Consider the following 15,270-nt stretch of genomic DNA (forward strand, 5'->3'; position numbering starts at 1 on the left):
CGCACCAAGTGACACTAACATTCTGTTTGGCTAATATTGCCAGGTCCCTAGTGGCGTCCACAAGCTCCAAGTAGTTTTCATTCTTGCTAAGGGTTTCTAAAAATGTGTATCGGTCATTGATGGCAACATCATCTGGTGTTGTCTCATGAGCGGCCGGCTGTGTTGTACGTTCTGTGAAATGAGAGGCAAATGGAGCCGGCCGGCCTTGATCTTCTTCATCTAAGTCTAGGGTGCTCACTACTTTCGTCTTGGACTTCCCAGTGACCCGAATATCAGCATCCTTGGCCTTAATAAAGACAACTAGCTTCTGATTTGTAGCAGAACGTCGTTCCCAATGCATCCATAGACGAATTTACCTCCTCTGTCTTCATATGAGAAGGGTCTTTGACCACAAATCCTGTGGGAACTGAACCAGGTTCCAAATAATTGGACGGGCTGGCAGTTATCACGCCCCAAGGTACAGGTCTAGAGCCACCTGTGCAGACTTCTACAAACCATTGAGTCAATCAAATGTCATGCACATATTGAAGATGTTAGATCTTACTGTATGAAGTATGAAAGATACTTCTAATCAATTCGTGTTGGCCCTTGAGGCCAATACCATCACGAAGAGGAAGTTTTGCATACCCCTCATCATCTACTATGATTTCAGGTAAGACAGGTCCATCCTCACAGTCTGAAGCCGCATGGTCTGAATCCTCTGAAGGGTCTATCAATTTAATAGTCAGTGAGCATGATATTTAAAATCAAATGAAACACGTACAAAATTCAGTCTTAGACCATTCTCCAAAGGATTCAAATCCATTTGCAGCCCACTCCTTGATACCACTCGAGCTCACAGAAAATTTTTTCTTGGCATTCTGAGGCGTAGTTTCGTGTCTATAGTAGTTTAGTTAGTCTTGAGATTTCCATGTTGATTTGATGACTTACAGACTGACGGACAATGTCTGACTAGCTTTTTTCTTATGACTAACAAGCATTACTATGCGACAACCCATGGTGCGCCGAATTTGCTCTGCAAAATCTTCCAGAGTTTTCTTGAGGTTATTCTTACGATATCTCAAGCCAAAGTGTTAGACTGGAATAACTGTAGATTTGAAGTAAAACTTACATTGCCTGAGTTTCTTCTGGCGCCCCCTCCTCATTCCATTTCTTCATGGCAAACTTGACCTCCTGCTGTTGTGAAGGTGTCATGTTGTTGAACCACTCCCTGGCATTCCCAGTGCGGTACTTGATTGAATACTCCAAGCCTTTACTCTGTTGTTGGGCCTTGTCATATGAGTCGATCTCCTGCTTAAATAATTTCTGTGCTACGTCCCACTCAGACAGGGGTTTCTTATAGAAAGATGGTTCTCTTGGGCGACTCGCTGCCTCACGTTCGTCTGCCTCTTCCTTGTCTTTGAGACTTTTGGCATAGTATTCTTTTATTGCCTGTAGGTAACATTTATGTATATCATCAGACAACTAAATACATGTACAGTATAAGAATTTTGTGACCTTTTTCAAGGAAGTAGGCAAGGCAATGGGTTCCTCTTGCTCGTCTTGAGCAGCTAGTATGGCCCTCCGAATCTTCCTCACCACAGGCTTTCCAACAGATGAGGAACCTGCAGCAAAAATGGCCTTAGAGTGAAGGTCGAGAATTGGCTTAAAGGCAATAGACCAGTCGGTAGACATCGTAATTGATTCAAGATAAAAATTGCAGGTAGGCTGGTACAGGCGGTAGGAGGGTGGCTAGCCGAAATTAATTTGAACACCCATGTTTATCAACAATAACGTGTGACTTTCATGAAAGTCACACGTTATTGTTGATAAACATGGGTGTTCAAATTAATTTCGGCTAGCCACCCTCCTACCGCCTGTACCAGCCTACCTGCAATTTTTATCTTGAATCAATTATCAAATTGGATATATTGAGACGGTCAAATTCACATCAAGTAACAAGATTAAAGGCACATTATACTTCCATTGAGTGGAGTTAGACAGTGTAGATAATAGACAAATTCACATCAGGTAAAAAGATCCAAAACACGTTATACTTCCATTGAGCGGTGAGGGTATCTAATCAAGTAAGATGAAGAAAAATGAAACATGAAGGGATGTACGAAAAAGCTAAGACAAAATAATTGTATCCTAATCCTCATCCTCATCAGGGACACTAGGCATGGGCCTCAAGACAACCGAAATCCAGCAGGAGCCAGGTCTTTTGCCTGGCAAAAGGATCCTGGAATGAGGTGGTTGTGAGAATACATACTTTTTCCTACATTGGCCATTCTTGCATTCAAAGATGTAATCTTTGTGCATGTTGACAGAACACCAGGCGTTACTCCACCCACACTGTGGGCACTGGACCGGCAGGTACTGACCCCAGGGGCGAAGTTGGGAATGCGTCCAGGCGAACTTGGTAACGGCCAACGAACCTGAGTTGTCAGGCATCAGCAAGAACACGTCAGTGTGGCGCCCAAGTTTGTAGGACTGGCCCAACATGTCAGGGAAGACGATGTGAATGGGCAAACGCTCGATGATGACCAGCTCCGCGAATGCGAGCAAAAGGTGGGTGGCGAAACTCGGCTGAAAACGAACAGCATTAAAGCCAATAGTGGCTGTGATGCGATGACTGTTAGGGTTAGTTAGTATTTGCAAAGATAAGATCAAATGGACTTACTCTATGACCGCCTGTTGCAAGCCTGAAAAGGAAGTGACGTTGTTGATGAGCGCGCCACACGAAAACAGCCATAAGTATGATTCCGCGGCACCATGAATCAGGGGATGCCAAGGTGAAAGCAGAACATCGAGAACCTTTGGTGTCAAATGAGCAAATACAATGTTAGTCAAAAAAATGCCACTTACAGAGTGAACGCGTGCCGAAACGTATGACTTCTTGTTGCCCTCGTACCCAATAAATGGATCTCCATGCTCGTTGTCGGTGTGGTTAGTGATGGCGACGACGACACGAGCCCAGTTGGAGCTCATCAGCGACTGGATGATGGCAGTCGCCTGCAACCGGTACTCGTCGATCTTTGAGGCATTGCCGATGTCGAACACGATGGACCGAAATTCAAACCCTCCGCTGGGGAAGTATGGCCTGAAGGAATTCGGAGGCCAGTTCGAAACAGCCGCCGGTGACGTCGTGGTCGACGAGGACGAGATGGAGCATGAGCGTGGGTGCCGAAGACAGTTGGGAATGGAGTGAAACCTCCAACGTAGCACGAATTTGGAGGAATGAAGGAAGGAGCGGTTGCCCCTTCCTGTAAAAACCCTATAAAATGAAGTGAATGTTAGTTAGCATGAAATAAACGAAAAAACTTACAAAATAGGGCGACTGAGATGCGCGCCCGTGTCGTTCCATGCCAACATGGCAAGATATGCAGACGAACGTGACGTCATCGGCCTGCACCGCGTGTGCACTGGCAGGCGGGATGTTCATGCAGTTTGAACACATCACCCGCGGACAGGTGCTGCAGAGGAAGAGGCAATCTTCCCCTACAGAACCGTCTCTGCAGATGAGACAAAACTGCAAATAAAGACGCGTGTTAGTGCAAATAGTAGGTAACTAATCACTTACCTCGTTGTGTTCAGACGGCTCTCTCACATTCAGCTCACCCGGCGCAGTGACCGCTCCAGTAGATGCCGGCAACGACAAGGCAATTCGTGGCGCGGTGCCACCGGTGGACTTCTTGCAGGTTTGTTTAGACTTCACCATGGTGAAGAGAGACTATTATAGATATATTCAAATTAGTAGATGACACGGCAAATAGCACTTACAGTTATGTAGTTCAAACAGATGCAAAGAGAGGAGAGCGCCGGCTGAATGTACTTAGAAAGAAATGAACAAGTTTGAACGTTGGTTGATTGTGACAAACAGATCCAAATAGTCACGTGATTATCAACAATAAACTCAACAGCGTCATAATATTGGCTAATCCACAATTCAACGCGTCGCGTGTCAAAAATCCACTCAACACGTGCCGGCGCGCCGGCACGTGTTGAATTTGTGGATTTTTGACACGCGACGCGTTGAATTGTGGATTAGCCAATATTATGACGCTGTTGAGTTCATTGTTGATAATCACGTGACTATTTACAAACAATAACAAACTGACACGTGAATATGAACAACAACAATCAGTTCTCACGGTTCAATCTCTTCTTTCGTCTTACCTTCATCATTCTCCTTCATCCTTTATTTCTGCCAGTGCCGTTACTTCAGGGCGACTTCCGGTGTACTCCTTTGGGTTCTTGCAGACTGCAGCTGCAAGAATTCAAAGGTACTACCCTACAGTCGCCCTTCAAACATAGTAAGTTCAACTTTGGTGGTGCGCCTACTTACTAACTGTTTTCATTTACATATACTCTCTTTCCCTTGAGGTTTCTCAAGGTAAGTACTTAATTGCTCACACCCGCTTGCTAATGTCTGTTGTACTTAGGATTTTGGAGACTTTGGATGGCGCAGTGACAGCCACTCCTCCCTTTGAGCGCCCTCCTGGCAGTTCCCTAACGTAAGTCCTTCTTTTCCCGCGTCTGCTTGCTAACAGTTTGTTCTATTTAGGATTATACTTACGAATTTCGGGACTTTGGATGGCAGTTAGAGCCACTCCTCTTTTTGAGCGCCCTCCAGTTCCCAACGTAAGTCCTTCTTTTCCCGCGTCCGCTTGCTAACGTTTGTTCTATTTAGGATTATACTTACGAATTTCGGGACTTTGGATGGCAGTTAGAGCCACTCCTCCCTTTGAGCGCCCTCCAGTTCCCAACGTAAGTCCTTCTTTTCCCGCGTCCGCTTGCTAACGTTTGTTCTATTTAGGATTATACTTACGAATTTCGGGACTTTGGATGGCAGTTAGAGCCACTCCTCCCTTTGAGCGCCCTCCAGTTCCCAACGTAAGTCCTTCCTCTCTCATGTCCGTTTGCTAACGTTTGTTCTATTTAGTATTATACTTACGAATTTCAGGACTTTGGATGGCGCAGTTAGAGCCACTCCTCCCTTTGAGCGCCTTCCAGTTCCTTAAACGTAAGTCCTTCTTCTCTCGCGTCCGTTTGCTAATGTCTGTTCTATTTAGTATTCTGCTTATTGGAACTGGGGGTTGCGCAGTGCATGCCACTTGTCAGTGGCTCCTGCTTATAGGAACTGGGGGTTGCGCAGTGCATGCCACTTGTCAGTGGCTCCTGCTTCTTGAAATTGGCGGTAGCGCAGTGCATGCCACTTGTTAGTGGCTCCTGCTTATTGGGACTGGGGCTCAGCGCAGTGCATGCCACTTGTCAGTGGCTCCTGCTTCTTGGAATTGGCGGTATCGCAGTGCATGCCACTTGTTAGTGGCTCCTGCTTATTGGGACTGGGGCTCAGCGCAGTGCATGCCACTTGTCAGTGGCTCCTGCTTCTTGGAATTGGCGGTATCGCAGTGCATGCCACTTGTCAGTGGCTCCTGCTCCGACTTTTTAATAGCCTGCTCCAACTTTTTAATGGTGGTAAGCGCTCAATTCCTGATGACCTTAACTGATCTGTTTTGTTCTCTAGACTGCTGAACCTGCCGGTACTTTTGTGTGGCAAGTGCTCTCTAGTTAAGTGTTAATCTTGTCTTAAATTTCGGTCTAACGTTTCTACAGGACAAATTTGTATTGTATTATATATATATTTGCTACATACATTTTCACCTGGAGTGTTGAGGCTTTGGTGAGGAGGGCCCCCTCATTGAAGTCTCGCCTCCCCTTTTGTATTTGTTACTTTATTTGTTTGCTTACTTGTAGTAAAATTTATTGTCACTCGTACTTTGTATTTGAAAATGTATGTTGATGGATGCACTTTATTTGCTGCCGGCTGAAAAGGTCACGTGACCGTGTGTATATTAGCAAAGAGCCTTATTAAGAAAGCAAGCGCAAAAGCACAGTAGTGTATAATAATCAAACGCTGCACAGACCAAAGCAACTATTATCTACTACATGTCTTAGATAGATAATGTGTTATGTAGATCTCAATTCTGCCTTGATGCGGCTCACCATTGACATGCTGAAGGACGCTATCATTGATTATTGTCTGCCAGTCAAAATATACTATTGGCATAGGCAGATGGTGGCAGAACACTAGGACAAGTAGCCATGACGCCATATGATACAAACTTCCCTTCCCGGTCAGAAGGTTGATTCTTCTTTGAAATTGCCTTCTGACCACAGAGGGGAGTCATCATATGGCGTCATTGTCACCATCTGCCTGGGCTGCTAGCATATTTTGGACTGACGGACATTCTCAATACCCTACAGGCCGCTTAGAGGCTAGCCCGCCCTCAAAACTGTTCGTGTTAAGAGTTCTGCCTCAGAGGTAATACTTAGTTAGCTACACCTATACTGTAGGGTATTGAGAATGTTTTCTTCGGTTAACAAAGAAAACATTTTCAATACCCTACAGTATAGGTGTAGCTAACTAAGTATTACCTCTGAGGCAAAACTCTTAACACGAACAGTTTTGAGGGCGGGCTAGCCAGTATATGCCTCAGAGGTAACCTCAGAGGTATCTCCAAACTGTTCGTGTTAAGAGTTCTGCCTCAGAGGTAATACTTCGTTAGCTACACCTATACTGTAGGGTATTGAAAATGTTTTCTTTGTTAACCGAAGAAAACATTCTCAATACCCTGCAGTATAGGTGTAGCCAACTTACCTCTGAGGCAGAACTCTTAACACGAACAGTTTTGAGGGCGGGCTAGCCTCTAAGTGGCCTGCAGGGTTTCTCAATACCCTGCAGTATAGGTGTAGCTAACTTACCTCTGAGGCATATACTGTAGGGTATTGAAGATGTTTTCTTTGTTAACCGAAGAAAACATTCTCAATACCCTACAGGCCACTTAGAGGCTAGCCCGCCCTCAAAACTGTTCGTGTTAAGAGTTCTGCCTCAGAGGTAAGTTGGCTACACCTATACTGCAGGGTATTGAGAATGTTTTCTTCGGTTAACAAAGAAAACATTTTCAATACCCTACAGTATAGGTGTAGCTAACGAAGTATTACCTCTGAGGCAGAACTCTTAACACGAACAGTTTTGAGGGCGGGCTAGCCAGTATATGCCTCAGAGGTAACCTCAGAGGTATCTCCCCTCCATGGTCAGAAGGGAAGAGTCAGCCTTCTGATGGTGCAGGGCAGTTTGTATCATATGGCGTCATTGCTACTTGTCCTGGTATCCTCCGGATGCCAATTTACTATTATACACTACTGTTTTTGTGATTGCATTCTTAATAAGTGAGTCCTTGCTGTCTCTCAAGGCGTTGAACTCCAGCTGGAAGTGTCTCCTGTTATTTGAGACAGGGATCCCACAGTGTAGTCCCAGATTCAGAATATCATTCATTCTTCTGTGGTAGTCTGCCAATATTAGTCTTCACTCTTCCAGCATCTGAGCGAGTTATTACAGTACTAATTATGTCACAATCTGGGCAAGACTTCATTTAATCAGTCTTCCATCAGTAGATTCCATTCATATATCCAAATTTGATCGCGGGACAATTTTTTCGGAAACTTCATTTAATCAGTCTTCCATCAGTAGATTCCATTCATATATCCAAATTTGATCGCGGGACAATTTTTTCAGAATCATTTCATATAAGTTAAATTGAGTCTTGATCCGAACGAGCTGGTTGAAAATTTTCCTTGCTCACCATGGACCAACAAATGAGTCAATCAATCAAGCTGAGAGCAGCTCTGACCACAAGGATCAAGGAAATTATGGGAAAATCATCAGCAACAGGGATCTTCAGAGGGGGGATATTGCAAACTCACCTTCTACACAAAGCAAGGTGAGAGGTTATATTTAGGGCCTTATTTGATCCGCTCTATTAAATGGTCTCACTTAAGATTAAGAATTGGACATGAGCTAGACAGTTGCTTAGCAACACGTGATGTCAACTTCCATGCTTCTGCGTCAATCTCAGAATATGAGATCAATCGAGCTGCACTGACAGTTGCCCATGCAATGGTAAATCCTTGTGAGTTGTTTCACTCTGCAAGATATCACCTGGTTTTAAATTCACATCATTTGCAGATTATGTGGATTGGGATGTTGACAGATTTGCCGAAATGGCCAAAGTCTCTACACCTAAATCTGATGGTCCCCTCGCTAATACCAATCAGCTACCAAAGTACTTTTCTGCAGCTATGATCGGTAAAATTTCAGCACCAGCTACTATTGTGGACAGGCAAGGTAAAATTTTAACAATTTACTTGCCAAATATTCTGTCTTCTTCTCGGGTTGTATGTTCATTCTTCCTTGGGAATTCCCCTCATCAATTGATAAATTAAATTAGGAATATGTGAACTCAGCCACTAAGGGTTTACGGACTTTACTTCTTGAAACAATTACGTCCTCCACCCAACAGTCTTGGCGATCTCAAGGCTTTGTTGTCCCAGAGGGGGGTGGAGAATTTGGAGCAGGCAGAGTCACAGTATCACCAGCATATTTTATGCAAAGACACGAGGTATAGGCCAAATTTAGTGGCTGTTTAGCTACTTTTGACTTTGTTTGATTTCATTTGCAGAGACTGGAAGACCCAATGGTTACCTCGGCTTCCTATAAGTCTGTGGAAGTCCAAGAGTGGCTAGCTGCTTTATCAGCTACTGAATCTTTCTGGAATGCCATTACCGCTGTATCGGCTCCAGATCTATTCGAAGCAGGCACCTTGGCAATCACTCGTATTATTGAGGAACTTCAAGGTTCTGATAGAACATCACCACCCATCTGTGATTGGCCCTCGATCTTCTCAGGATTGGAAATAATTGCAAATCGTACAACTTTATCACACAGAGATTCTGGTGGCGCACCTTCTCTTTTTGATCTTCTGATTAGTTTAGGCAGTGGCCATGAGGCTAAGTTGACATTAGCAGATGTTGGGGCCGAACTGGATTATTACCCTGGGACAATGGTCTTCATTTCCGGGAAGGTTTTACAACATTCTATTGGTCCATGGGGTCCGGGAGAAAGGCTCGTTATTGCCCATTTTATGAGGGATAAAATCCACTCTAGATGTGGGGTATCCAGACCCCCCTTTCCAACACAGGCCTATTTTTTGCAGATGGTGGGGCAGCAGGATAGTTATTTGTTGTGACAAGTAGATGATAAGAAAGGAGTGGTTCTTGGAGGAGGAGGGGTGGAATGGGACAAATCAAGTGTTTGACAGTATACCTACTAGATTAGTTGATGTGATCTAGTGATTCCTATGAATGGTTTCAACTATCAAAAATAGAATGTTGATAATATCAATTTTTCCCCCCACACGTAACCCTATGTCTCCCAAGAAAAAAACTCGACTCAAGGCAGCTACATTTTCCTTCCAAGGAAGAGGTCGTTTGTCTAAAGGCAAGGACCTTGATGTTGCCTATGTGTCTCATAAACAAGTCATTGGAAAGAGAAGGAAGCCAACCTGGGTGGAATCATGCGCTGATAGCCTTTATGACACTGCCCCAACACCATCTCCATCCTCCAGCCCTCGTAAACGTATTAGAGAAGACACTCAAGGGTTGCAAAACAGTCATGAAGATTTTGATAGACAAACCCTTGGTGACTTTGTTTCCTATGTAGAGAACTCACAAAGAAAAACCAAGGCAAGCATAGTGATTCAGTGTCTTTTAATGATGTACTAAATAGAGATTATTACGACCAGACACAAAATGACTTCATCCAAGAATATCTGCCTTTCCGAGACTTGTACTTGGATATTCTCCTTGACTTGGAGAAACCCTCCGATGTATCCCAGTGCCAGTCTTGTCAGATTGGTGAAGGGAAATTCCGCTGTTTGACTTGCAGTGGAGATCAGACATTCTGTCGTTCTTGCATTGTCAATGCTCACCAGTTTTTGCCCTTCCACAAGGTTCAAGAGTGGACTGGGAAATGCTTCAACGACACATCACTTGAAGAATTGGGTTTTATCTGGTATATGGGCCATGGGGGACAACCATGTCCATTTTCTGACGACATGCATGCATGGGAGAATATTCCCATGGACGCAGAGGCCAATTTTTCACCAATGGAGACAGTTCATGGTTCAACTATACCAACCAAGTTGACCATTGTACATTCCACTGGAGTGTTTTTGCACAACGTTGTCTGGTGCAGCTGTCCTGGGGTCGATTGTCAGCAGCATTTGCAATTGCTGAAAGCTAAATTATTTCCAGCCAGTACCACTCGACCACAGACTGCCTTTACTTTTGATGTCCTCAATCATTTTCTAATTGATGCACTGGAGTGCAAGACTTCAGCATCCAGCTTCTTTGAAAAAATCCGTCGAATGACCAATAACTGTTTCCCAGATACTGTTCCTGTAAGTCTTATAAGTCTTCTTGGTGAAAGTTAAACTAACAGTACCAATTTGTTTTTCTAGAATCGATATCGAGAACTTATGAGAGTGTCTCGACTGTGGAGAGACTTGATGAGTCGAAAATGGTTTGGCTTTGCCCATAATGATGAGCAGAAACCGGACAAGGGTGATCTGGCTTGGTTTTGCCCTGCTTGTCCACAGCCTGGGATTAACCTACCTCCTGACTGGCAAGCCAGATATGAAAGGCAAGTCATTTATCCATCTCATTCTAAGGAGAGGCGACTCAATTTCTCTACCACACTTGAGAATATCATACTCACTGGCTAGCCCTACACTGCATAGTGTACGAGAGCTCCGGCCGGACTGACTTATGTTCTAATCAAGCTGGCCAGCATGGCATAGACTGGATGTAAAACCAGGCCGGCCGGCACATTAAATTGGCTTGCTAGCTTGACACAGATAGCATGCATAACCATGCTGGCCGGTTAAACTGAGGTGCATAGATGTCACTCAAAGACATGCCAGCCAGAGAGTTGGTCCGGAGAGAGACTTCTACTTTTCTTTTTTGCACATTTTTAACCTTATGCTTACCTGTTTGTACAGTTGGCTTGTTTCACAAAGATATGTGGTAGACGGGAACTTCACTGCTCAACATATGGTAATGAGAAAACCACAGTTGGACATTAGTTTGTCAGACGGGCTTGGGTATATGGTGAAAGATCAAGAATACCAGACTCATCTGTCATCGGCTGTAGAAAGTAAAGAGGTGAGTTGGCTCATGACAACCACTTTTCGTTCATGCTTCACTATCTTTGTAGCGGTCTTCTTGCAGCAATCATCGTGCAGTAAATGCAGCCAATATCAGCAGGAGCAATCTTCGAGCTACAGGTGTAGGAGCAACTGCTTGTGCTCGACATGGATGCTTTGTTCCTCATAGTATAGTTGATTTTCAGAAGGGCGAAAGGTCTGTGTATGTCCTCCAAATCAACATGTTATGCAAGCTCAGGTAATTTTTAGACACATGAATATCGACTACTCAATATGCAATGCATTGAATTATCATTCAGCTGGTATAGACTCTTCCCTCATCATTTATGATGTGGGGTGTCAGTGGAGCATTAATTTTCTACAGAGAGTAGCCCAGAGCAAGGGCTTGTCTGTACCTGAAAATATGCACATCGTTCCAGCAGTTGGAAAATTCCATCTTAGCGCTCACAAATTAGCTTGCTTTGCAAGGTACAGCCTCAACTTTATTCAAGGGGCTGGACATGTTGATGGGGAGATTTTGGAGACTCTGTGGGCACCATTCAATAAGATCTCCCCAACTGCTCGGTCAATGAGTCAGGCTCACCGTCAAGAAGTTCTTGATGATCATATGCGAGACTCAAACTGGAAAAAAATAGTGGGAATAAGTAAGCCCTCCAAATTTTGCATTTGAACAAGCTTGACAATTGAGCTTCCAGTGAAGACTCTCTTGAAAAAGTACAAACGGGCTCTCAAAGGTGTTGATGACACAAAGTCTCCCTTTGACGAGCTCACTCTGTCTCTGGACCCTGAGAAGATTTCGATATGGAAGATCGATGAGAAAAAGGCCATGGAACAACGTGGAGAGTATCTTGACATCTATCAGTTGCAGATGAACAAAGGTAAGTGAACTCTGTCTAGTTGTGAGGCTGCTATTCTTGTATAGACATCTGATCAGTATTTGTATCTAGCTCCAACTATGGCAGAGATTAGACTCAAATTAACTGAGTCTGAGAATACCGACACTAGCAAACCTGGGACAGTCTCTTGGCTCATTACTGGCATCAATCTGGAGGATTTACAGTATGTAACCAATAAAAATAGAGAAACCGTTTGACATAGTACTATTTTAGGGATGGACTAAGGGCAGATATTCGACAACTTCCTACTGATGCAACCCCAGGACAGAAAGTTTCTATAGAAGAGAAGCGACAGAGATTGACAGCTAGGATAGCTAAATTTCATGAAACAGCTGATGCCATGACTGCTGGTATGGATCTTGGAACTGCAACAGTGCATTCCGACGATCCTAGATTCTGCTATGCAGGTCATGATGAAAATGGTTGGGGAGAGGTCTCAGATGAAGAGATCTCAGAGTATATTGACGAAGAAATCTTGGCTGAAGAGATGGGTATCTGGATGCCATCATCAGTGCCCTACCAGGATGCATTGGCTCTCGGACTGGGTCCCCTCCAAGCTGAAGAATTAGAACTTCGAAAGGGCCAAGCCAATGACTGCCTCGAAAAGCTTCGAATGGCCCTTGGTCATAAGGCCATCATCTATCGTCAGTATTTTCGAAGTGCTAATTCTACATGGGCTGGGACTAGGTCAAAGCAAGAAGCTCAACGCTGTCAGCTCAAAATTGACAAGTGTGTAAGAAGCTATCAGAGGGCAAGGTCAGCAATGGAAGGTCTAGGCATGGACAAAGCCACCTTGGGGAGTCTTTATCAGCCAATATCGCCTACAGAGCTCAGTATAGACAAAGAGGTGACAGAAGAAAATAGATTTGGACAAGGGTCAGACAGGCTGGCTTGGTTTTGGAGGGGAAATAATGCAAGCCAAGGTCAAGACGATGCCTGGATAGATGAATGTAAGAAAAAATCTTTATCTCTATGATATGTCACTAAAGCTCCAACCGATCTAGTCTACAGGGTGAACTGGTTGAAGGCTAAGGCTAGATGGAATAGATGGCAAGAGGAATTAAGGCTGGTAAGACATGAAATGGGTTGGACCATAAACTGGTTCAAGTACCACCAGAATGAATGGGAGAGAAGGGGTGGCCAAGCCACCAGACCTGGTCATCAAGCCTATGCTTATCAGCAGGTCTTGATGTGGGGAAGATTTGTTGAGGAGGCAGAGAAAAATTTCAATGGATGTCAATTTATACTTTGATCTGGTATACTGTCTTTGCTAGGAAAAATATGACAGGATAATTCTCAATGCTAATGAATGACAAGGTAGCTTAGCTAGCACTAGCTCCACTCTATGTAGTCCACAGCTGGCCGAGATAATTGTATTTAAGATATGGACTGGCCAGATGGTTCCTACAGCATGTATGTACATGGCTGGCCCTTATAAGAGTATATAACTAGCTTATATCTACCCTATGCAGTCCATGTAATTCTGATACCAATAACTGGTTAGCCTTGATTCTACAATAGACAGAATCAAGTCGGCCGGTATGAAATGTTGAAACCAATAACCAGCCAGTCTTGATCATACATGTCGTAGGAACTATCTGACCAGTATACAAATCTGAAACCAATGACTGATCAGCCTTGATTCTACTATTGTACAATTAAACCGAGCAATATTAAAACTAATAACTGGCCAGTCTTGATTCTACATGTTGTAGAATTAAACCGGCCGGGATGCAATGTTGGAATTGAAAACCAGCCAGTCTTGATTCTACTGTTGTAAAATCAAACCGGCCGGAATGCAATGTTGTGATTGAAAACCGGCCAGTCTTGATTCTACTATTGTACAATTAAACCGGCCGGGATGCAATGTTGTGATTGAAAACCGGCCAGTCTTGATTCTACATGTTGTAGAATTAAACCGGCCGGGATGCAATGTTGTGATTGAAAACCGGCCAGTCTTGATTCTACTATTGTACAATTAAACCGGCCAGGATGCAATATTAAAACTGATGACTGGCCAGTCTTGATTCTACATGTTGTACAAGCTATCTGGCCAGTATGAAATTCTGTAACTAATGACTAGTATAGAAATTACAAAACAATAATTAGCTAGTCTTGATTCTACTATTGTACAATTAAACCGAGCAATATTAAAACTAATAACTGGCCAGTCTTGATTCTACATGTTGTAGAATTAAACCGGCCAGGATGCAATGTTGGAACTGATAACTGGCCAGCCTTGTTTCTACTATTGTACAATTAAACCGAGCAATATTAAAACTAATAACTGGCCAGTCTTGATTCTACATGTTGTAGAATTAAACCGGCCAGGATGCAATGTTGGAACTGATAACTGGCCAGCCTTGATTCTACTGGTGTAAAATTAAACCGGCCAGGATGCAATGTTGGAACTGATAACTGGCCAGCCTTGATTCTACTGGTGTAAAATTAAACCGGCCAGGATGCAATGTTGGAACTGATAACTGGCCAGCCTTGTTTCTACTGGTGTAAAATCAAACCGGCCAGGATGCAATGTTGGAACTGATAACTGGCCAGCCTTGTTTCTACTGGTGTAAAATCAAACTGGCCAGGATGCAATATTAAAACTGATAACTGGCCAGTATGACATTCTGTAACTAATGACTAGTACTCGTATAGAAATCCCAAACCAATAATTAGCCAGGCTTGATTCTTCTATAGGATTAAACCGGCCAGCTTTAATTCTACGGTTGTAGAATTAAACTGGCCAGGATGCAATGTTGGAACTGATAACTGGCCAGTCTTGATTCTACATGTTGTACAGGCTATCTGGCCAGTATGCAACTTAATAACAAGTGACTGGCTGACTTGATTTTACAACATGTAGAACCAAGACTGGCCAGTTATCAGTTTCAACATTGTGTCCTGGCCAGTTTGATTCTTGATTCTACAACAGTGGAGTCAAGGCTGGTCAGTCATTGGTTACAGAATTGCATACTGGCAAGCTTGATTCTACCTGCAGTGAAATCAGGCCAGCCAACTAGCTAGCTGAATTCTATATCTTGCAGGCATAAAGCTAGCCACTACCACTGATGGTAATCATTTATATATATATTAACACTAAACACTAATTCTACATACTCCGGCCAGCTGTATTATACATTTTGTAGGCATAAGGCTAGTTATTGTGTTTACAGTAATTCTAATATGTATATATCTACACCAGTCACACTGATTCCACATACTCCGGCCAGCTGGAGTTTGCATACTCCGGCCAGTGACTGGCTGGCCATGATTCTACAGACTTTTGGCACATCCGGAGCCAGGGTTCTACATGGAAAGTGACT

At 43.7% G+C, this 15,270-nt stretch overlaps 5 protein-coding genes across 5 annotated transcripts; 3 read left to right on the plus strand and 2 right to left on the minus strand.

Annotated features, from left to right (window-relative positions):
- Positions 1-287: 287 nt before the first annotated feature.
- HD556DRAFT_1451910 (uncharacterized protein) lies at positions 288-1,674 on the minus strand (the record flags this gene model as incomplete). The annotated part of the gene is made up of 6 exons (XM_041308056.1): positions 288-487; positions 545-709; positions 764-879; positions 931-1,059; positions 1,112-1,431; positions 1,498-1,674. 6 exons carry the CDS (start codon positions 1,672-1,674, stop codon positions 288-290), a joined length of 1,107 nt encoding a protein of 368 aa, XP_041151808.1.
- A 456-nt stretch (positions 1,675-2,130) lies between these two features.
- HD556DRAFT_1315178 (uncharacterized protein) lies at positions 2,131-3,700 on the minus strand (the record flags this gene model as incomplete). The annotated part of the gene is made up of 7 exons (XM_041301107.1): positions 2,131-2,221; positions 2,252-2,614; positions 2,663-2,796; positions 2,848-3,256; positions 3,308-3,388; positions 3,443-3,480; positions 3,563-3,700. 7 exons carry the CDS (start codon positions 3,698-3,700, stop codon positions 2,131-2,133), a joined length of 1,254 nt encoding a protein of 417 aa, XP_041151809.1.
- Positions 3,701-4,108: 408 nt separating this feature from the next.
- On the plus strand, positions 4,109-5,557 carry HD556DRAFT_1315179 (uncharacterized protein; the record flags this gene model as incomplete). The annotated part of the gene is made up of 11 exons (XM_041301108.1): positions 4,109-4,295; positions 4,366-4,375; positions 4,425-4,496; positions 4,533-4,623; positions 4,673-4,749; positions 4,799-4,833; positions 4,946-5,005; positions 5,055-5,098; positions 5,184-5,406; positions 5,438-5,460; positions 5,510-5,557. 11 exons carry the CDS (start codon positions 4,109-4,111, stop codon positions 5,555-5,557), a joined length of 870 nt encoding a protein of 289 aa, XP_041151810.1.
- Positions 5,558-7,629: 2,072 nt separating this feature from the next.
- On the plus strand, positions 7,630-9,058 carry HD556DRAFT_1315180 (uncharacterized protein; the record flags this gene model as incomplete). The annotated part of the gene is made up of 6 exons (XM_041301109.1): positions 7,630-7,766; positions 7,825-7,955; positions 8,012-8,170; positions 8,290-8,444; positions 8,505-8,906; positions 8,990-9,058. 6 exons carry the CDS (start codon positions 7,630-7,632, stop codon positions 9,056-9,058), a joined length of 1,053 nt encoding a protein of 350 aa, XP_041151811.1.
- An 880-nt stretch (positions 9,059-9,938) lies between these two features.
- On the plus strand, positions 9,939-13,724 carry HD556DRAFT_1315181 (uncharacterized protein; the record flags this gene model as incomplete). The annotated part of the gene is made up of 14 exons (XM_041301110.1): positions 9,939-10,095; positions 10,138-10,283; positions 10,344-10,459; positions 10,884-11,046; positions 11,099-11,244; positions 11,298-11,692; positions 11,744-11,926; positions 11,996-12,107; positions 12,158-12,894; positions 12,934-13,179; positions 13,262-13,357; positions 13,417-13,443; positions 13,466-13,483; positions 13,660-13,724. 14 exons carry the CDS (start codon positions 9,939-9,941, stop codon positions 13,722-13,724), a joined length of 2,607 nt encoding a protein of 868 aa, XP_041151812.1.
- Between the last annotated feature and the right edge of the window lie 1,546 nt (positions 13,725-15,270).

The sequence above is a fragment of the Suillus plorans genome (assembly GCF_016647745.1).
Source record: "Suillus plorans strain S12 chromosome Unknown HD556scaffold_164, whole genome shotgun sequence".
NCBI lineage: Eukaryota > Fungi > Basidiomycota > Agaricomycetes > Boletales > Suillaceae > Suillus > Suillus plorans.